The sequence below is a fragment of the Scomber scombrus genome, chromosome 11 (genome assembly GCF_963691925.1).
Source record: "Scomber scombrus chromosome 11, fScoSco1.1, whole genome shotgun sequence".
In the NCBI taxonomy this organism is placed as follows: Eukaryota; Metazoa; Chordata; class Actinopteri; order Scombriformes; family Scombridae; genus Scomber; species Scomber scombrus.
The window spans coordinates 23,592,202-23,616,402 of NC_084980.1; the positions used below are offsets into that span (position 1 = coordinate 23,592,202).

The following is a 24,201-nucleotide window of genomic DNA, read 5'->3' on the forward strand; positions in this document are numbered from 1 at the left end:
TATACTCTCCTAAAAGGTGTTCATGTTACTTTCTCATTGATTCTTTTGCTTTTATTACATTATAAAGGTGTATTTGAAGTGCTTGCCACATTAATAAGACTGCCTTGTGTTAATATGGTTTTCTATAATTCATTATGGATTTTCATTCATGTATTTGCACCACATGCAGAACTACACAATATTGACCCACACCTGGCTTAACACAGCTGAAACATACTGTATGACTGTCTCAACTCCCAATTTATTACTTGGTGCACTTCTACAATATTTCAGTATTTTAGTGAAGTGTAAAATGTATCAACTATAAGAGGCTGTAAAACTCTCTCACAATGGAACAAATGACAGCTGATAAACTGATTAGTTGATCATCAAAAAATGAACTATTCTCTATACTCGTCATGTATGAGTCTGAATACTTTAGGATTTTTAACTGTAGACTGAAGACATCACAGAGGCCTCTTAAAAACTGTCAATTTATCAATATTCAATAATATTTCATAGATGAAATGATAACTCCAGTAATGAGACCTTGATCGGCACATTTTGCCTCAAACTATTAGAGAATTTCATTCGTTTGATGGCTGAGAGTGACAGGAAACATGGAGAACAAGACGAGCAAAAAGCAGCCAAATCCTGAGGATGTTTTGCTCATAGTGTAAAATAAAAGGTGTTTTTTTTTTCTCCCAGAGATAAGCAATTTCCTCATTATTTGTCCTTTCTGTTCCTGCTTAAAAACTATCAAAATACTTTTTTTTTTTAAATCAATAAAATCATCATTTTTATGTAGAAAGAAATCCAAAAAGCAACAAGCTCTTACAGTTAAGTGGTGCCAGTTTATTCAGTCGTCCTGAGTTAAAAAGACAGCAGATACATTTCATCTGATGAGGCTCGATTCCACATGGCAACACCAACACACACACACACAAACAAACACAAATATGTGAGTGGTAGCCTGACTGTCTGTTGACATTCTGCGACAAGACAGCCTGAGGACTGAAGGAGTCGCTTTAAGAAACTCCTCTGGGTTTATTTAACCTCACGTCCCCCCCCCTCCCACCCCCGTCTGCCCGCCTGTCTCCTGTGCTGCGAGACGCGTCTATAATCTGCTCAGACCAGCGTATCGCCTGGATCAACAGCAAACACACGCAAACAAGACAAACTCAAACAAGAAATGCATACTTAAGAATTAGAAGTAATCTCATCTGTCCTGGCAGTACGCACACACGCCAGATTTCTCCAGATTTTTCAAGAAGATCACATAAATCTTAAAATAAATACAATGCCTAAAATAAAAAAAGAATTTTAACACAACCATTTGGGAAACAGTTGCCGACATGAAAAGTATTATCCACGCTGCATTTTCAAGTATGCAAAACATAACCTGTGTTCTATTCCAAGTGGATCTGCACACCAGCACACACATACACACACACACACACATGCACATCACAGAGCTAAAAATTCAGCACGTCTGTCACCCAGACACAACGCTGGCCGGGGCCAGACACGTCAGTGATGGAGTAGCGGACGGTGCAGCTGTGTGGCACACCCTGACAACACACACACACACACACACATACACACACATACACACACATACACACACAGAGGAATGTGGTGTTGGCACAGCCCAGCAGCCATCATTTAGGGTCATGACATCGCTGCAGGAGTGTGTGTAGGGACAAGGCTGTCACCAGACACCTGGGGTATGTCTGGGGTGTGTGTGCGTCTGTAAGAGTGAGGAGAGTGTATGACAGAAGATGACAGGAATGTGTGTCACTCTACAGTATGTATGTGTGTGTGTGTGTAGTGTGTATATCCTCACAACTGTCTATGTGCATGCTGTGGCAAATGGTGTGAGTGTGTACGTGTGTTTGTGTGTGCATATTTGCAAGTGTGTCTCTAGTACTAACCTTCACCTGCACTTTAGACAACCTGGAATACAAGTCGGATATCCTTGATTTAGGCATCTGTACGACAATGTTAAAAAAACACATTCAGAGTTTTCCTTAAATATTCCATTAATTATGAAGGGAAAACAATGCATCTTCAATTGTGAATTCAAGCTGTGTTCTTATATATAAATAGAGTCATTACAAACTTTTTTCTTTCTGCCGGTCTCTCTTTTGAACTATCAGCCAATCAGCTGACCTTAAACGTACCCTGGATCTGGTCGGGTCACGTCCCCTCAGTGCTCCAGTGAAGTCACAGCTCTTTAATGGCTTCAATATTCAACTGGAAACATTTAACAACTGGATCCGTTTGTTCTTAAGCAGCCACATTTAGTCCAGCGTTCTTCTGCCAATGCGGTTTAGAGTTTTACAAGCATATTTTTACAGTTAATTTAGAAGTGTTAAAAGATACCTTGGCTTGGCTTCAATGTGACAACCTGGCGTTACCTCTGACTTTCTCTGTGATCACACATTTTACATGTCACCATAAACAGACAATGTCATGATCATAAATTAATAATTTAATCTGCAGCTCAGCAGTTTTGGTCATTTAAGTATTTCAGGCATTGTGCATGCTGGCTCACTGCTATGACTTATTGAGACACTTACAGGAAACTAAGCCACTGGTTATGTTATTCATAAAGTGCCTGCCATGAAAAATGTCTTAAGCTGCTTTTAAGAGTGTCACATTACTGATGTATTATTCTTGCTCCAGGTGATGAACATTTTTTAAGTGTTTGGTAGTGTAATATCATATTTTTGTTACATATATCCTTATTTTTCTAAGTAGTCATTTCAGCTGTCGAATGGCTTCAGCCGAGTAAAAAAAATAAAATACTTCCCTCAGTGTACAGAATATGAGTAAATAGACATAGTTAGTTTCAACCTCTGGTTATTTATCTGCATAGTGTATATGTGTACATAGGTCACTGACAAATAAGGGTTGGCAAGATGAGCAATTCAAAAATATCTTAAAAAATAGTTTTAAAAGCAGCATCAGGTTTGTCATAATGTACTTTTTTGCCTTTTTGTTGGTTTTATGTCATTTGAAATGACATTTGCACCATTTTTTTTAACCAAAAGTAAGACTGAATGCACCTGAAAATGTCAAATGGTGTAACCACAAAAGAATGATAAATATTAAATATTTAATCCACCTACATTGTATTTAAGTCTACATATTCAAATAATGATTTCATTTTAAAACTTCAAATGAAAAGAAAAGTTTAGTAGAGTATTTTTGCATTTAAATCTTAAAGCATTATGTCAATATTGAGCAGGACATATTCTAAAAAACACAATTTTTTCTAAATAAGTTTTGACAAATTATATAAAATTTGTTAAAAAACAGTGTTGTTTTGCTCAAAAGTGGATTATATTTATTGCACATTTTAGTTCACATTTATTTACCAGTATAGACTCAGTGTTTTATAAAAAAAAAAATACTGGTTACACCAATTGACACTGGGTTGCATCACGTCATTGACCCACATATACAGAATACTACACATGCAGGACACCTCAAAGTGTGTACTGTATAAAGCATCATTTCTGTTCATTTTTAGTAAAGTTTAATCCAGTTAACTAGTAACATAGCACCAGGCAGAAGCACTGTTGCTGTGGTTACCTGTAATATAATAACCTGCAAACTTTGATTTAGAAGAGCGGTAACCAGAATGATGTTTTAGGAGTCTGTTAAAAGGGACACCTGCCAGCCAATCAGAAACAAGTATTTTCCTCGGCACGACAACCATCAACTGAAGTACAGCGGCGCGAGCTGCCAGAAAGCGGATTCCTACCAGCGAGCGCGGTTACTAAAGGTCACAGATGAATGTTTGAAGCTTTGAAAGTCAAACTTCTTACTCACTATGAGAGAGAGAGTGAGAGGGGGAAAAAAGGGGGAAGGAAGGGAAGGAAGGACGATGAACGGATGGAAAGATGGCATCTGGAAAAACATTTAGTAAGTTGGAGGGCAAGCCGCCACTTTTCCTGGCATGGATGATACATACTGTATTTGGACCAAAACAGACACACTTTTACACTTAAATCCACTTTAACAGATGCAGCAGAAGCCGCACATGCATGCACACACGCACGCACGCAGCACAGCATTTAAAACGTACAGAATATACTTGTACTCCGAGACGAGCGCTACATGTTGCCTGCGTGTTTCATTCCAGTGTAAGCTAATAAAAGTGTCCTTGTGTGATGGGCCAGCCATTCCTTTCCAGTCTTTAAAAAGCTCCTGTGGAATGGCAGAGATGAGTCACAGCTGCCAGGAGACCACCAGTCATGTTTAGCAGGACACATGGAGTCACTCACACTCTAATACATGTTTAATTCTTTAATTTCCCCTCCTCGTTCCCCCCCCCCAGGCCAAGTCTACACTAATGTAGATAAATGTGATAACAGCCTTCCATCAATACTAATCCGGTGTTTTCCGGTGCATCCCTAAACACTCAGCTTTTTGAAAAATTCCCCCCTTGAGAGCGGATACATTAAAAAACCTGAAGTGGTGATAATCATTAATCTCACAGACGTGCATATTCTTTGTAGGCTGGATGTTAGCAAGGAAACTATAAAAAGAAAGAATGGTCATTATTACATCACTGTAAACTTTCAGTTAAATGTTTGGCTGACATTGACGTTAATAGGACTTCCATATCCTTGTTTATGATGTCATTTTAACAGGCTATTACGCTGGATGGTAGAACAGTAATTTGTTGCATTGTTAACTAGATAATGTGTGATATATTGGTTGATGTACTGTATATTTCCTCAGTTTTTTTGTGATTGTTTGCTTTAAGAATGTTTACCTAACTCTGACAGGTCATATCAGTCCAGCCAGTTATAATCAGAGCTATTAAAATATATTTGGTAAGAGATAATAGATTGAATGTGCCTTGTTTGGTTGTGTATCACGATGTGGCTATATTGGACCAAACAGTGGTTTGTGGTTGAGCTATATGCAGCTGCTGCCATGATCTGTTTGGAGATCAATCATAATAACCACAAAAATGCACATTCTGCCAACATCACATAGTGGGTTTTTAAAAATTATTATTACTATTATTTTGTAGAAATATGTTTTAGTCAAAGGTAAAACAGTATAGATATGATGGGTTATAGTGGGACTTATCAATATAAGTGAAGAATGTCACAGTGACGTAATGACCCTTTCTTCTTCTATACTGTCCTTGGATGTTAGAAATGTTTCCAGCTAGACATCACTAAAGTCATTTGATTAAAAAAAATATATTATACATTCTCTAAAATATGAATTCATTTTTGTATATGATATATATATCCCATATTGAGTTTCGCCTCTGGTCTTGAGTATGTTAAGCACAGAAGCACATGACATCTTGATAGTCTAATTTTAGGACATACAATAAAACTATTCCCAGAAAAATTTCAGTAAATTATACTTTTGAATAATTCAGTGAGCTACACTTCTGTTCGTCTTATTTAAATGAACAAATCTGCATTTGTGTTTAAAAAAATGCAAAAGCTGAAGTTGATAAGAGTCTTTTATAAAATGCAGAACATGCTTCATTCTGGACAAATGGCAAAATATTATAAAAGTGATTCTACAAATGAACTGAGGTGCACAGGGTTGAGATCTTTTTTTTGTGTACACCATGCCAGCATAGCATTTGAAAACACACACACACACACACACACGTACACACATAAGAGAAATCTGACTCTGAATCTACATGGGGTCAACAAGACACAGGTCAAACAGCTGTCACATACAGCACTTGTGTTAATTTGTCCGTGTCTGTAACCTTTTTGTCTGCAACCTTTTCTTCCTCTGTCAACTACTGACACACACAAACACACACACACACACACAAAACTAGTGTTTAAAATGTCTCACATAAATCCAATTGATAATCTAATTGAACTTTTCCTTAAAAAACAGCAGCTGCACCAAACATCCCCCAACAATACAGACTGTCATCAGTATCTCCTTGAGGTCAAAGGTCAAAAGACACACACACACACACATCCAGAGACATCTATATTTGACATACACACCACGACACAGTAGCTGGATTTATTTTCACACATCTGTGCTCAAAGCCTGTCCACGAGCGCACAATCACTTGCAGCCACACAGCTGTGCTCTCGGCAGATACACACACACACACACACACACACACACACACACACACACACACACACACACACACACACACACACACACACACACACACACACACACACACACACACACACACACACACACACACACACACACACACACACACACACACACACACACACACACACACACACACAGATTGGACGTTGGCCAGCAAAAGCCATGGACTGTGGCTCTGAGCCCCGCTTTCCACTGTGTGCTCTTGTGGATCTACCAGGCTGCAAACGCTCAGTCAATAGAGCACAGTGGGATTTAAAAAGGAGTCGTTTTCTGCCAGTCAGGCAGCTTCAATAATCTGTGCCACCACTTCCTCAGAGTTCTTGATCGAGGCTGCATCATTGATCCTCTGTAGGCAAAAAAAAATAAATAAATAAAAAATAAAAAATTCTCTCTGGACTATCCAGTTTGCACAAAAAAGATCCAGGGATACCAAGCTCACAGCCGGTCATCGGGCCCCATCGAACCGTCTTTTAGTTTCTGCAGAGTGTCCAGCACTGTTGGCCGCAGTTGCCGATTAGCGGCCTCTCAGATGATTGAGCAAGCTGAATCAGTTGAAGAGAATCAGTGATTTCATCCATTTAGTATGATTTTCTGCCACAAGCAAAGAATGAAGGCCAACTCGAGAACAAAGCAAACCATAACTGCACAATTCCTCATGCATCTTGTTTTATTACTTTTGAAGACGACATGACACAAAGCTTATTGTTTCATGCCCGTTAACTGTCAACATCCTAAAGTTTTAATACTTTTATTTGTCGTAAAATAAACAGAGCACCTCAGAAATCCGCTGAAGTATATTTTTTGACAGACGCATCGAACAGATCTACGCTGCATTCCTTTTTAACCGGCATTTGGCAGACCACCAGCAAGCAGAGCGTTACCTGAATGGCTGCAGGCTGCATGGCTGATAACATAACCCACTTCATTCCAGCACATTACCACAGATACTGCCTGTCAGGGTAGATTTCAACTTCACAAGTCCTTCACAATGTGCCAAGACAATCAGATGAAGATGAGATTTTAATCTGGGAACATAAGACAAAGCTAAAAGTAACCGATATGAGGGCCAACGTAAACCTGCCTCAAAAGAAATGAGCTGTATAGCTTCAACGGACGGAAGATGTCACTGTATAGACTCCATCAGTGCAGCACACAGTCTCCCTTTTTGTTTTTCACTTCATAAGGCGGATGACTATCCACTGAGTCTTCCTGAGTTGTCTCATCCAAGTATTGACCTATGAGTCATTCAGAGTGAAACTTTGTTTTGAATTAACATGAAACTAAACCTAGCAGAGTTTGGGGCTTTTTCACTGATCTAATTCAACATTTTAGAAAGGTTTGCTCACTTTACACTGTTAAAGTAAAGACACCACTAAACTACAGCTGCAACTATTTGTCTGTATACTTTTAAATGAATCGCTAACTAGTTTGATACTCGATTAATGATTTTCAGTCACTTTTTTGTAATGAAAAAAAGGACGAATTCTCTGATTCCAGCTTCTCAAATATAAATGTTTCCTGGTTTCTTTAGTCCACCATGATAGTAAACTGAATCATTACAGTCAAAGTAAAATCGTTTGTCCATAAAAAGTTAGACAGTAATGAAAAATATCAATCAGTGTTTCCCAAAGTCGACGGCCTCAAATGTCTTCTTTTGTCCGAACCAACAGTAAAGTAACTAAATGACTACGTAATGAACAGATTAAACGTCCAGTGTGGAACTTTTTACACATAAATGGACATATGTTATATTCAAGCCTTTGCCGAACAAGTTCACACAATGCTGATTAATCTCTGTATTTCACAATACAGAGTTTTTAATCTGGTGTCGGTGAGTTTGGCGTTTCTGCATTGGCCGGGCGAATACATACTGAGCATGCTCAGTAGAGACTTCCACTGGCTGAGAAAGCTAACTTCCGATTATCTCTCCGCTAACTTGAATGAGGATAAAAAAAAATTAAATTCTAGAGTTTCCAAATGTAATGCTAAGTCATTTATCCATTGTTTTACAGCAGCAATAGTATTTTTTGTAATTATTCTCACTGCCAGAAGGGGGAGATAAAAGTCCCACGCTCAACCTTTAATCAATAATGGAACATTAACATTAATTACTTAATATCTGCATTGGTTTATCTTTTAGGACATTCACAAAACAAAATTCTAAATACTCTTTTAGTTCAAGACTGTTTGCGACTGTTGGTTGGACTAAAAGTGTCATTTTAAGATGTCAACTTGAGCTCTGGGAACATCCAATGGTCTCTTACAATTCATTGATTGTTTAAAAACTAGATCAATTAATGAGAGATGAAAGTTCAGACATCAGGCTGCTGAAGGACACACTTCTTTTTTAAAATAGGGTAAATTCAAACTGTGCAACGAACCAATGCACACGCCTATCCCTGAAGGATTTGGCGTCAAAGCAGCGAGAGCGGCGAAGATTTATGTCAGCGAGCCTGAAGGGTTGTCATGTATGAAATGTATACATTCTCTACAGTGGAAAATGCCTGCAGGGACGCGTGAAGAAGGGGGGCACGGGAAGAGAGAACGATGTTAAGAGATAGCATTGTGACAGCTCACTGAGAGGGTACACACCTACACACACTCGTCCACACATACGCAGATACACGCTCGCACCTGGAGGTCTTTACACGTGAGATTGACAGTGTAGCGAGAGAGGAGAGAGAGTGCTCGCCACCAACAGCGTTAAAACAAATTCCAGCGTACCACAGAAAGCAGAGGTCATTTCTCTTGCAAATATAAACTACAAATTATTACTTAAATACGTTCTGCTTGAGTTTTATTTCACATTCGGGTCTTGAACGTCTTGCCAGAACTTGGCTCTGTAAGAAAACTTCCATTGTGCTCATTTCCTTGATTGACACAAGGAAATGAGCACAACGGAATTTACTATTCCTATCAGCCTTTTTACTGCTCTGTAAATGACAGAAAACAGTGACAAATCACAATCACAATCCTCCAGAGCCCAAGATGATGTCTTCAAGTCTTGTTTTGTCTAACCAATAGGCAAAAATCCAAGGATACTAAATATCCCCATTTGAGAAGCAAGAAACAGATTATTTTTGGCGTTCTTTCTTAAAATAGTTTATGTAACTTAAATGATTACTAAAATATTGAAATTGTTGCATCAAACTCTGCATTTGCACTTAACAGCATCCTTCTGCCAATTTTAAGGCATAAATTAAGCTGTAGTAGCACGGTTTTGTTTCTCGAGGGATGCACTGAAGTGTTTGACCTAAATAGAGATTCATGACCCTTGAAAACTCCTGGATGTCAGTCAGGATGTCAGTCAGGAGTGCATCTTCCACACCTGGACAGTGAAATGACTGCATCCTAAAGCGATGGGTGAATTGTGAGGCGTGAGGGAAGGAAGATTGTCAGGCCTGCAGTCAGACCTTAACCCTAAACCTACTTCTAAAAAAAGGCACAAAACAAATTAAACTCAATCTGGAACTCAATATTAACATTTCAAGAGTGACAGAGTCCATGTTTAGAGTCTCCTAAGTGGAGCACATTGACCTCGGACCCATTCTTGTTTAGCTTACTGGAAAAGATGTGCACGGCTAATGTAAACATACTGAGGCCTTCACAGATCAAACGCATGGTAAACTGTGTTATTAATGAAAGCGAGAGATAGAGAAAGATAAGAGCTGCTTCGGTACACAAGAAATTCTCTTATCTGAGTGGTCATGAAGGACTCGCAAAACCTTGTGTATCTGATGCACCCTGACACGTGCACTTGGCGTGTAGAGCTCTCATTTGTCACTAGTCTAGAGCTGCAACGATCAGTGGACGTCAAACAGAATTTATCCCCAATTATTTTGATAATCGATTAAGCGTTTCAGTCATTTTTATAGCAAAAATTGTGAAAAATTGATTCTCATTCTCATTTTCCAGCCTCTCTAATTAGATATTTGCTGCTTTTCTTCATCATATGTAATAATAAACTGATAAATCTTTGAGTTTTTGGACTTTTAGCCAGTCGAAACAAGACATTTGAACACCCTGGTTGCTGAGGAGATGAAATGGGCATTTGTAGACATTGTATGGACTAAACAATTATTAATAAATCTTTATCTCTCCAAACTAATCAGAGTACAAACAATGAGACCCACCATTCACACATGCCGGATATGAAATGCAAACAACTGCTGCTGGATAAAAGACTCAAAATGCAGAAGGGAAAATGTAACATTGGTATGAACAATGACTGCCAGATGTGAAAGATCACAAGATCCTTTATCAAGTTTTAAATACAGTTAAAGTAAAAGTACTTCATGTGTTGCTTTTCCCACCAATAATCACAAGGAGCTCTGTTCAAGTTTCAAACAGAGGACACTTCGGTGACTCTTACCCTGTCTTTGTCGTCGGCCACATCACAGAGCACATCGTCCAGGTCGAGGATGCCGCCGTCTCCGTGCTCCAACCGGTGAACCTGCAGCCAATAACTCGCATCCTGCAAGAGGGAGAGAGGAAGAGTCTACGTTAACCCAACAGATTCCAGTGAGGAAGGTTCTGACTGACAGACGACAAGTTTCTAATCTAAAAAATAACATTAGATAAAAAGCATTTAATACAGTCTGTATGAGGATTGATGCAACAGTTTTAGTCAGATAAAACAAGTCCTAACAAGAAATAAGGCGGTATGAATAAAAGCTTAAATCCTACACGAGTCTGTCTTCTTTCTACTTAAACAGACACTTGAACACGACATTCATTATCGTCATTTTTGGGTTCTTCAAAAAGATCATAAGGAGCCCTCGAGGGGGAGTTACGACCAAAATTACTGTGTTATCCAATCCATTTTTTTGTCAAATGTTTTGACATAAAAGACGCACGCAAAGGTCACAGAAAATTAGAAGAAGTGGGAAGATAAACACAGAGTTAGTGTGACATGGGAGAAGAAAGAGTGCGAAAAAGGTAAAATATTCCCTTCATCAAAGCAAATACGATGACAAATGAGAGATGCTAGATAATTGGGAGTATTCCCCGTCAGCGTCTTGACATGTGAAAAGCACCTACGCTAAAAATATAAAGTGTGCAGCAATAAACCCAAAGACAGAATGAGTCCACTGCTAACTAACGTGCGTGTGTGTTCTGTGTACAGTGCTGCGAGTGTTTGGCAAATTAATGAGTCAAGACGTGAGTGTTTGGGCTCAACCGGCACGCAGCAGCCCCCGAGGCTTAAAGCCTCATTACCCACTTGTACAGTTCCAGTCCACTGCAACACATGCCGCTCACTGCAAAAGGGCACCAGACACATTATGGAGGGATAATAATACTACTCCAGTCTTTAAACTCGCAAAATAACTTCGGATAAAAGGCTTCCCTGCTTGGAGGAATAAATGGACACGTTTGAGAAGGCAAAATGGAGGCAGGGAAAAAAAAGCGGTCAAAGGGTGAGGGAGTGGTGGGAAGAGGTGCAGGAAAATATGTGCCTAAACAGCGCCAAAAACACTTCTTCATTCATTTTATATACATGTCATGTTGCCAGTTTATGAAAGCTCTCGCATTTTGTTGTTTAGACTGAGAATGCTCCATGTTAGTGTCAGAATTGTGTATATAAAAACACCACAGATGTGCATATTAAGTATGGATCTGATAGTCCCTCCAATTCCAATTATCCTATAATTCATGGCACTTAGTTGTTCCCATGACAACCAGCTGATACACAGCAAAACATTCAGCTTCAAATGTGCAGACCTTGAATAATACCATTTGTATAAAACTGTGTTACTGGTTATTTTTTCCAGTCTAAAATAAGCTTTATTTAGCTTGCAAGTGAGAACACAGCACTCTGAGTATGCTCTGACACTAGGCACTAATCTCAGTATCTACTTTTTCAGTGCACTTAATAATGGGTATAAGCAATTAAGACATGGCTGGCTGGTAAAGTTTCTGGTAAAGCTGTCTGACTCAGTAATAGACTGGCAGGAGAAATGACTAATGCTGAGTCAAAGTCATTTATTAAGCAAGAAAACTCAAACATTAACAGTTTCTAGCTTGTCAAATGGAAATGAAATAGGCTTTTGGTCAGCCAAAACAAGTACCATTTAAGACGTTTAAAATGGGTATACTTGACTATTTTATAGACTAAATGAAAAATCTATTGCTTGGTCTGTAAAATGAAAATGATCATTTGTTTCACTAATAGTAAAATAATTGCTGAAAAGCGCAATAAAAACAGACTTTCACGTCATTTTTCCAATAAGCTGTCAAAAGTAATGCCCAGTGCCCACTCTGCTCCACTGACAGGTGACCAGCAACACTGAGCTCTTATAACCAGGAGGGATTTAAAATGTGTGAATCCACAGCAAGTAAGAAAGCTAAATACAAAGACTGGAAATACAAGCAAAGAGCAAAAGGAGTGGCAAAGATAGAGAGAATATAGAAACGAAGAGAAAGAGGAGAGAAAAATTGACATTAGTATTTTCATGTGTTGTGTCCTGTCAGCTACATGCGCAGACTGTCAGGCCGATGTGACAGATCTCACAGTTCGTGACAGCCTGTGGCATTTCTGTAACCCCCCAGACACAAGAGACCATGTAGAGTGCAGCTGATGGAGCTCAGTGTGAGAATATACATACAAACGCACACACACGCACACACACACACACACACCCCTAAATGAGAGATTTTACCAAGAGGGATAATGACTGAGATTGGAGGTTGACCAAAATCCAATACAGATCCAGCTGCAGTCATTAGTACTCAATACTTGAGGAACTTCCAAATAAGCATCATGTGGTGCAAGCTTGTTAAAACCAAAACCTTAAAACATTATAACAAAATACAAAATATGACCTAAAATATATGTATTCTTTCAACAAGTAATACAGCTTTAGGTTAAAGGTGACGCATCATGCACATTTCCAGGTCTATAGTAATATTCTGGGACACTAATGGAATATCTTTACATGATTTACAGCTCAAAAAACCTCCTTATTTATCTTATACTGGCCCTTTATGAAGCCCCTCAGTTCAGCCTCTTTCTGAAACAGGTCATTTTAGCTCCTGTCTCTTTAAGGCCCACCTTCCTGATGATTGGTTAGCTTTGTTTCTAGAGGCTACGTCAACAAATAGTCACACAATTTCACTTATTTTTCTCCTTTACTCCAAATTTAACTTCTCAAATGTTTAAGTTGAAATCTGATTCAAGATATAAGCGTGGACAACATCGAACAACCTTAGCAACAAAGGCTAAGTAACGGACAATTTGGACAATATGTGAACAATCTGATGTCATCATGAGGAAGAAGTAGAGGTAACAATGCAAATTTACTATTCTTAGCGGGCTGAAGCTTGCTTTTGACTTCCAGGGAGGATTTTTTTTTACCTCATGATCATCATAACAGTATAAAAATAACAAGACATTCACAAAAAGCATGATATGTCCCCTTTGAAATATATTCAGGCTGCACTTCAGTGAAAAAGAAGCAGCGGAGCTCCTGGAAATCCAACCTAAGCTATAAAAACTCTTATCTAACACAAGAACGGCAGGAAGTAGCCGACATTCACTAGATCAGCATCTGTCAACAAAGCAATGCAAACAAATTACTGTGGGTTTCTGTGTTTGTCTAGGACTGTGTTTTCAAGTCACTGCTGTCTGTCATTTTCTTGTTTCACAAAGTAGCTATTTAAAAAAAAAAAAAAAAAAAAAGTGGGTCAGCTTGTGCAACTTTTACAAAACGTGTTAGTGAGGTGTCGTGGGACGGAGAGAACACACATCACTGCCTTTAATCCAGCTCGGCCAACATTCACTTTTCACTTCTTTGTTTAGAGAGAAATGGGATTTCGCCCAAAAACAATAAAAACACCAAACAAGTTGATTTATGGCACAAAATCACTGAATATGACTTCATTCAGGATTCAAACACAAGTTGTTTGAGGCTCTTCTTGCCACAAAACCTCAATAACAATTAATAAAAGTGTATGTTAATCATTTTTCTTGACTTCAAACAGATCAGAGTATGTATCACATGTGCACTGAAACATCTAAATAGAGCTCAACACTTCATACACACAAACAACAATACGACACAATGATGCTGCCTGGAGACCCCATCACGTCCCCCAAGGCTGTGCTATGTTTAGATCTGAGTAAGTGGTGTTACGATAGTGTTGTTGTGTGTGTGTGTGTGTGTGTGTGTGTGTGTGTGTGTGTGTGTGTGTGTGTGTGTGTGTGTGTGTGTTTGTGTGTTTGTGTGTGTGTAAGCGGACTCGTTATGCAAGGCGGTTGTCTGTATCAGTTTCATGTAGTGCTCATGTGTTTATAGTATGTATGGATGTGTGTTTATAGCATGTATGAGCGTTAGGGCTGGGTGTGGCAGGCCATGTTAAAGCATGTGTAAAATGTGTGTGTGTGTGTGTTAGTGTGTCATATGTTGGGGGCCAAGTTCATCTGTTAAAAATAGCTCATAGCAAATGCCACGGTGCCAATCTTAAGACAGGGGACTGAGCGGTATAGTAAACAAGGTTATGGAGTTCCAGAGATGGAAAACAACACACTAAAGACGGCTCTGATGCGGATATCTAAACAAAAAAGAGAATCATATAGTGGACTCTATACTGTCTCATCCATCATGTAAAAAGTACAAACTTCTACAATTTACAAAAACTCTCTCATTCTCATGTGCTCCCTCTGGGCCCTAATCTGGCAGGTCCTTTACATTAAGTATTGCATAAAAAAGTAGAACAGACCTGGAGTCAGATCAAAGACTTGCTGCCTGCTGCAGGCTTCATCAGACCAACAGACCTGGACATTGGCCAACGCCAACACACCAGCTGCAGGGGGGGAGAAGCCCAGCACTTCATTACATACAGCCCAGCAGCTCTGAGATGCTCAGTGCACCATTAACGTTCACAAAGAGGTCCACGTCCATTATTATAAGTGTGCCTTCGTGTTATGTGTAATGACTAGAGCTCACCAAATGTCATAGGGAGGAGTTGAAAGTAAAAGCATGTGGCGTTTTCCTCGTTTTAGAGGCAGAGGCAAAGCAACTTTACATCAGCTCTGAAGCTTTGCCAAAAACTTAAACAAGCAATGCAGCAATGAGCCACAAAGTTTTATGTTTTGCTGCAGAAAAAAAAAAGTGGAAGAGGAGATCATTACTGCTGCAGTTTCTGGCTTCCTAAAGGTACAACTAAAAGAATGAAAAAAAAGGAAATGCTGCTTCATAAATCAATAAATCAATCTTTATTTGGATAGCAGCTTTAATGAATGTTAGTGCAAATCAAAGTATTTCACTGATGAGTGCCAAGCTGATAATAAGGCAGAATAAATGCAAACAGTAAAACAATGATACTAATGCAAACTAAACATAAAATTACTGAAAAAAAGATAAAAATCAATGCAATAGATGTATAATAGTACTACAGAGTACAATAAAACTATGTAAAGTAGATTAAAATAGAATGACAAATAGTATCAATGGGTGGGAAATAGTATTTTAAAACACAAATATACTATAAAAAGTGATTCAAATGATAATAAATATGGCCTATAAAGCATTCTTATCAAAAGCCAGGCTGAACAGGTAGGTTTTACAGTTATCTTCCTCAGGCAGAGTCAGTTCAAAGCAGCTGCCTCACCAATGTTTTTTTTTTTTCTTGCTGCACTTTGGGAACAACTACAAGAGAACCTGAGGGGCTGAACTAGTTCATACATCACAAGCATGTCAGACATGTAGATCAATTTGTTGGGAGTGAGGAGAAAGTTGAATGACGCACCAACTCCAGCAGAGGTGCAAGTCAAAGTTTGCCAGATGATACCACAAACAGAAACAGCAGTCCAGAACTCAACAAGCCTTTTTTTTTTTTTTAAATCAAAGCATCAATCGGTTGCCCGGCAAAATAAATCAATAAAAACAGGCTCATTGGTTGTCGTGGAAATACAGCACAGGAGGGTGTTGTATTCAAACCAAACACCCTAAAATGTCTGTGGAGGATCTGGACCCAGACTTCCAGTCAGATGAGAGCGACTACGACGACGAGGCTGGAAAGAACTGGGGTGCTGTTGAAGATGAAGATGAAGACGATGTGCACTACCTGGATCTCGTCAGCCTGCACAATGAGCTGATGCACTTTGAACACATCTACATGAACCACATAGAGATGGACATGCAGGTAGATTCATTTAGTTACATATTAACCTTTTCCCTCAATGCTTTATGATTAAAATAAGTCTCAATTAATACAAAATCATGTCTTAAAGAGACGTAAATTGAAACAGCTTTGGTCTTTTTTTCATCACGAAATGGACAGAACCAAACAAATCCCCACATTTGAGAAACTGTAGGTTGTAATTGCTGTGTATTTTTATGTTATGAACCAAAATAAACCAGTCTTTCCGTCATATAATTAACTGAATATTAGTTTCAACAGTACATGGAGATCGGGGGGCAAAGATTCAGCCATCACAGCGGAGACTCGGCGCTGGCTCTCATTCAGGACTATATCGACAGTCTTTTTGAAGAAACGTTCCTGACAGATTCCTCCGAGTCATCTCCCGTCACGTCGCACGGAGACGCTTCAAACTCCGGTAATGAAGATAACGCACCGAGCTCCAGTCAAGACTCTGTCCAGCTTTACGAAGAAGTTATCACCACATCTTCTAGCTGGTCTACGATCTCCGACGATGCCGACGATACGGACCAGCAGACAACTACAGATGATACGGACAGTTCATAGGATGGAGGTGAAAAGGGCCAGCAATAAACAACTGTATCTCTAATTGTAATTGGATGTTTGAGCTTCACTGTGCAGAGTTTAACACTAGAGGGCTGTTTTCACATTCATCTGATGAGGGAGGGAAAGTTTTATCGGTGATCACCTCAAATCTAAACTTGTACCTACAAGCACAACTAGTCAGGAAGCCAATCGTGAACCAGTATGAGACTTAGACGAGGGTGCAAACACTGAGAAAGGACTTTCAAGTTAAGCCTGGTGCTTCAGAAATGTTTGCATAATCACAGAATCTGGAGTTTTCAATGATAGTAAAGAAGTACTTAAATGTGTTATTTTGTGGGAAAACAATATATATCAGACACAAATGATTATTCTAAGCCAAGTGGTGTCAAACTCATTTTAGTTCAAGGGCCACATACAGCCACATTTGATCTCAAGTGGTCCGGAAAAACCATTACATAATAACCTATAAAATAAATATATCTATCAAATCTTTACTGTTGTCCAATTAATTGAGACAAACTTTGTGTATTACTGTATTTTGTCAATTAAAGCAAATTTTAATGTAATCCTCCTGAACAGACCCCAAAACTGAGAATACACCCACATTTGCAGCAGTGTGATGACAAGCAGCCATGGTCTCAAAGATTCATTCGTTTTTCTAGCACTGTCTGTTTCACCTCAAAAAGAAAGAAGGAATCAGACTAAACATGGTCTGGGTCTTGGGTCGGGTTTCCATAAAGACCTCCGGTTTGAACCACGGATGAAATTAAAACAAGTGAATTATTTAAATATGAAAGCAAATAACTCAAATAACTCATAATTGAATTGCCCCCACTGACATATGTCACTATTCAGAAGATGTTCTGGCTCATAAAATCATCTTTCACTTTGTTGGCTTTCATGTTCTGCACTGCAAGTACTGTCTTCCTGTTTTTGTGGTGAATCCTCCTTCAGGCTTCAAAGCGATGCAGCAATGTCTTTCCCAATCTTGTCTTATAGTACACAATGTAAAATGGAAAAATGGAAAAAGCCGTAGGCTCCCACTGTTCTCCTGCCAAAGCTTTTGTTTTCATTATTATCTTTTTTTTTAAACTGATGTGGCAATGAAGTATTAATGTTAAAATGCTCTAAGCAACTCCTGAAAGGATAATGGTTGGTATTTGTTATTTATCAGCTTGCAGTTTATCTGTACGGTTAAGTTTCTCTTTATATAATGCAGCTTTTTTTTTTTTTTGGTCTCACCCTTTCTTCAACATTTTCTCTTTCTGGTCTCTTTCCATCTCAGCTCTTGCTCCTCTTTGTCCTCATAAAACTTTAACACAACGCTGTACTGCATTTGACACACAGTAAGAGATGTGTCATATTCAACAAGGCTGCAGTGCATCTTCTGTGGGAATCTTTCTATGCAGCTTGATGTAATGTTGCATTGATGCAGATATACAGCAGATCAATTCTTGTGTAACTCTTGATTTGCAAGTTTGTGGCACTATTTTGTACCCTCCAGAGTGCGTCCCAGTACTTAAAAAATGCATGTAGCCTTCTCTCCTCCTCCTCCTTCTCAGTTTGCAAAAACAGGATGGGGCACAAAAAATATATAAGGGGACACAGAAGATCTGAAAGAATATTTAAGTGATTGTAGATTCAGGAGTTGGAGGGTTTAAACCAAGGCCAGATGGAGAGAGAATGAGGAAGTTACTTAAAGGCAATGAGATGGGGGAAGCTGCTGAAATTAAGACAACATGACACTTATCTTTATAAATCTAACACAATCTGGAGCAGAGGATGCTTTATCCTCACAGCAGGTGACACTAATGTACAATGGATTAACAACAAACAGTAGGCTTACTGTAACTTAATGTCAAGTGTGTGATTGTGCAGAGTGTGTGTGTTCGTGTGTGTGTGTGTTCGTGTGTGTGTGTGTGTAAAATCTAGCTGTAGCATCCAGATGACCCGAGGCAATTTCCAATGAGCTAATAGCGTACCCCTCGCTGAGATGTTGCCAGTTTAAAAAAGGGTCAGTTCAGGCAATTTGCATAATATTTAGATTCAATAACAACCCTGTAATAAATCCCACCTTCATGAAGGTTACAGTTTTCAGCTTTAGAGAAGTGTTGATTCACACGTGTGTAGTTTGTAGTGCTTTCTAATATGTAGTCTTCCCTGACTGATATCATTCTAAGCTTTTACTGAACTGCTTTTAATGATGATAAAGAGCAGAAAGGATTTATTACTTAACTGTTGTTTAAGACTGCATTACTTTGTGCTCTCTGGACCTAATAAATCCTTAGCGACATCTTAACATGCAGAACACTTTATTTCTGAGGTTTGGAGATTCAACAGGCATCCAATGGACAATTTTTCTATGCTTGATAAAACATACTAATGGATTAATAGAAGAAGAATTGCTGCCGTCTCAGCAGTTATTTTACTACTAAAAAGAGGAAACAAAGGGAAATAAAGCTGGATCGTACATCCATTATGGTCACATGATGTAAAACTGCACTACCAAGCTGTGATGCCAGACGTCAGTGTTTCTAATGATCATAAATATACACTCAGACAACATTTGATTCATTATTTAGGCTTTTCTGGAGCTTTCGATTGTATCAAGTGATCTTCTAAAGCAACTATGGAGGAATGAGGAATGAAATGTCAATCATAAAATGGACAAGAAGTTGTAAAAATGCTCAGAAAAATAGGAATTTCTACTAATCTGCTAAATTCCAAAACAACTAGAAAAACTTCATCTGCTGAAGAAGATGATGTGATATGATTAAAAGATGTGTAACTAAAGTAATCATAAAAGAACAAGTGAAACAATAACATAGTCAAAATGGATCTCTTCCTTTCAAACTTATTGTTGTGGTATTCATGAGGCAGAAAAGACTTTAAAAAGAAATGATATCTGGGGATAGATGTTTAAGTTAAAGTAGGGAATATATCAGTTTAAACTCTGACGTTTGCTTTCTTGTCAGTATAGCATTTGATAAAGTAACGTTGGCCTGATAGAAGGGATTACAAAACATCTAACTGCTGGCTTTAACCTGCATAACGGTGAAATGCTGTGAGGACTGTGGTTATCGTGGGTAGCTCAGATGAGACTAAAAATATTCGGCAGGTTACAGCAGGAAAAACTCATGTTTTTGCAACAACGCCCTCCCTGTATAAATAAAGGTTAAGTATTACCTGTTTCCTCAAGGTTTCAGAGGTGATAACTTAAAAACTTTGACAAAACAAGTGCTCACGTCCATGTGAGCGATCATGCTGTCACTTTTTCAAACACACGCTGACTTCTTCAAATATTACCCCCTGTCTTTATTTAGCAGACAAACATCTCTCCGCTCTGCTTATCAAGCTTTGTAAAAAAAAATCCTCCTCCAGTCTCTTTCTGATGTTTGGATGTGTGCACAAACCGCAGCAGGAAAAAAAAACAAAAAAAAAAACATGGCGTACACGACCTCGGCTGCGGGGGTCAAAGCAAGGTTGAAATAAGAAACAAAAGAACCTTTTCATTCAAGTATAATGACACCAGTGAGAGGTAAGAGGGGCGGAAATTGGAAAATGCCATTCAAGTGCAACGTGATGTGTGTAAAAACCACAGAGTTCAGTAGAAAGACAGATGTGTCAGAGTGGTGTGATGACGAGGAACTACAACAAGCACTCTGCAAGTATATGTTAATACACGTGTGAGCATGTGTGTGCACTGCAAATGTAAGTATTTCTAAATTCTGAATGATTTGGCACAAGGAACATTAATATAAATGCCATTTTCCTTTTGAGTACGGTATCTAAAAATTGTCTTCTGGTTTAACAAGGAAACATCTCAGGGAGTTCATAATGATATTAGGTGTTGATATAATGTATTGGATTAATATGTAAATATGGTGAACAATTCAGAATTACAACAAGTGTCCCATGTTTCCCTAATCAACCCTACTTGAAAGGACTGGTTCACAATTGTTTCAACTATTCCTTAAAACAACAGACCTGACTCAAATATGCTTGGGTCACTTTAATCATTCCTTGTGTTCATACTGACCATTAAAAGACGTCCAAATGTGCTTTCAATATAAGTGATGGGGGATAAAAATCCACTGTCCTTTTTGAGCCAACATGTATTCAAAAGCTTATCTGAAGATAAGGTAAGGGTTCACTTATCTGAGTCAGTCAAATAATGTGATTATCTTCCATAGTTAGTCTTTCATGTTAGAAAAAGAAAAAAAAAAACCTTTGTGTCTCGACTTGTTTTCCTGTTGAGCTTCAGTGGAGGTATCGTAACTAAAAAAGAGGGAATTTGGCATTAAAAAGACTGAAAAATGTTGATATGATTTGACTAAATTGAGCGACTGAAGCCTGATTTTATCTTCAAATAAAATGGTTTTGCACAGAGGGAGAACTGCATTTTATCACCCATCACAAGTGCATCATGGCAGTATGATCAGGAGGAATGATTGCAGCAAGAAAAACATGCATCAATGTTCATTTAGACACCTGATTATAGCTTTAGGACAGACGTATCCTTTAAGAAGGAATGGAGATACAATTAGATTTAATACACTTAGATTTACAATCATGTACCTCTCTTTAAAAGGTGCTACAAGTGGCATGTCAAAGATTATCACTACCTATAAAAATCTAAATTTGGTACGAAATACGAGGCTTAAACCTGCAAACATGGTATGGTATTTGTGCCTTTGCCGTCTACATCAGCATTCACATCCTTTGGCTTACTGCGCAGCACCATCAGCACCAATTCAAGTACCAAACATTCCTCCTGATGTAAGTGCCAAGTGCAATTCAAGAGCCTGGACTGCTGCCAGACTCACTGCCTGCCATTTACTCTCAGCAGAATTAACAGCTGCCCTGTCCTGCTGTGTGTGTGTGTGTGTGTGTGTGTGTGTGTGTGTGTGTGTGTGTGTGTGTGTGTGTGTGTGTGTGTGTGTGTGTGTGTGTGTGTATGTGTGGGCTAAAGGCTATGGTCTCCACTTTTAAATATTCAGTCTGGATGGGAAGGAGGGGTGAGAGGTTTCAATCAAGGTGACGGGCCACAAAAACACAAAGCCAGAGAGGCGAGAGGAGGCAGCCAAAAGTCTTGCGACTGCATCCGAGAGCCAAAACACTTCTCTGGCCATGTGTTTCTTTTTCCTTCTCTCCTTTTCTTCCCGTTTCCCCATGTGTCTTCATTTGTCTGTCTCTCTGTCCCTAAATCTAAATATTTAAATATCAATTTTAAATCTACTGTTATAAATAATATAAAACTGGCTCACAGTTTTAGGTTTTTTTGGGTTTTTTTACTGAAGAATGTCCAGATTGTCAGATTTGAAGTCTCCACACATCCAAAAGTTATGTGTTTTTCTGCACAACAATCGCTATGGATTCTTTTTTATACTGTTAGGGAAGTCATCCTGCGACACAGCTCAGCTCAGAAAAGCTTCTGGGAGCTGATAATGAGGAAAATAACGGGAAGAAAATGCAATTAAGTTGCTGATTATACACTAGAGTCCTTGTAAAAAGTTAAAAAAAATACAGTAAATGCCTAAACAGAGGAGTATTTTGCACAACTTATGTTTCATATTTTTTTCCAGACTGCATATTAAGCCCTATATAAAACATGCATTACACTGAGAACTACACTGTAATGACAAACCAATATAAAGAGTATAAAGAGATCGCACACAAAACCCTCATGACAGACATTGTAACTTAATAGATCCATCCTCCTTTCTTCCATGTGTCCCTCCATCTATTACATACAACCATCGCTCCCAAACTTCTCCATCGAGGTCAAAGCTCAAGGCCTCATCCCTCAATCATTAATGTTATCAATGTATCACCTTTGTGTCCTTCCATTCAACCGTTCAGCCGTTGTCTCAGGAAAACAGAAACGGAGAGAGAGGCCTGGGTGGGAGGAGAGGAGGAGGGGATGAGGGGAGGGGATGAGGGGAGGGAGGGAGGGGTGGGGATTTGACCCTGGCAAAAGCAAGCAAGCACTTCAATGGCAGCCAGCCTCACACAGAACAATATGGCCATTCAAAGAAACGCCCTTATCTGATCAAAACAGGCCACCGTTTGACAGTTTAACATACTACACTCTAAAAATAGTGCAAATTACACCGCCTACGAGCAGACGCACAAACTGAGGCAGGTAAGATTAATCAGCGGACTTTTTTATTCAGCACATGAAGCTTTAAACAAGAGTTTTTACTTCAGCTTCAGCGTGAGTGAACTGCAGTTTGTCTTCAGTGTTGGGATTACAGAGCTCCTACTCATATAAATTACTCATTTGATGAAGAGAATCGAACCGCAATGATCCAAAAAACAACGACAACAACAAAAATAAATAAAGGCAAGCTGTGCAAAACACAAAAGAACAAGAGGATCTTACATATGGTGAAAAGGGACAAAAAAAAGTAGGAGTTTTCAGCCTGTGGCCCGATTCACACAATGAATAATGAACAAACTGCACAGCGGCAGTGTTCACGTCTTTAAAACTTCCACCTCCTGCGCAGCCAAACTCAAGATAGCCCGAGAGAAAGAGAGGATGGATAGATAGAGGGGATCCGCAGGGCTGGGAAGTGAGGAAGGGTTGTGATTCACATGAGAGTGGAGAGAACAGAAGGTAAATCCATGAGCCTGCAGTTTCGCCTCCAAATAACCAGAGTCATCCTGATTAATATTTCATTTGAAGAAGGCACTCTCTCTTCTTCCGTGTTACACTAAAAACTGGATTCCATCAGTCAGTTTTAGAGCTTCACATTGGCTGCTGAGTGAGTTTCTTGTAATCAGGGTTTACTTTAGCCGTGACCATTTTTGGCTGGTATCACAGATTTTCGTCCAGCAGATATGGGTAATGGGAAATATGCAGATAATAATAAAATACAAATAAATAAATACATTTGTAGCCTAATATTGTCTGACCTTGTTACGGCCCTCTAAAATAGCTCATGACAAAGATGGCCAAACATAATAAGGAGAGTAAGGACTGTAACAAATTAAACCAATTTATTAAGAAAATAACCAATCATTTAAATCCAAAACTGATGGGCCGACCAAACTGACCACAAAGAACTGACACCCAGACCAGCCCACAAAGGGCCACAACATAATTTGGGGGCCAAGACTTAAATATAAACCTTAAATGTAAACTTATACTATGTAAAAGTTTGGTTTAGCTTCCACTGTTCAGACATTAAAAGATGAGGGTTTGGTCATGTGAATAAGTGTGGCATGAGATTCAAAAGCCCGGCACAACTCTGAAAAGACATACTGTTCTCTCTCAGGTTATGTTTCATCAAATATTATCAATCATTGTTTAACATCATCTATTAATGAAGAATGTAGTCATAGTCTCTGCATTGCAATTCAAGTGCA

At 38.9% G+C, this 24,201-nt stretch overlaps 1 protein-coding gene across 5 annotated transcripts in view; it reads right to left on the reverse strand.

Annotated features, from left to right (window-relative positions):
• Window positions 1-24,201, reverse strand: part of LOC133990255 (partitioning defective 3 homolog) — a 260,186-nt gene that overhangs the window by 201,928 nt on the left and 34,057 nt on the right. For all 5 annotated transcript variants that reach the window (XM_062428507.1, XM_062428506.1, XM_062428503.1 and 2 more), the window contains exon 2: window positions 10,496-10,597. In XM_062428507.1, the coding sequence (XP_062284491.1) occupies window positions 10,496-10,597 (102 nt within the window). The remainder of the gene's footprint in view (window positions 1-10,495; window positions 10,598-24,201) is intronic.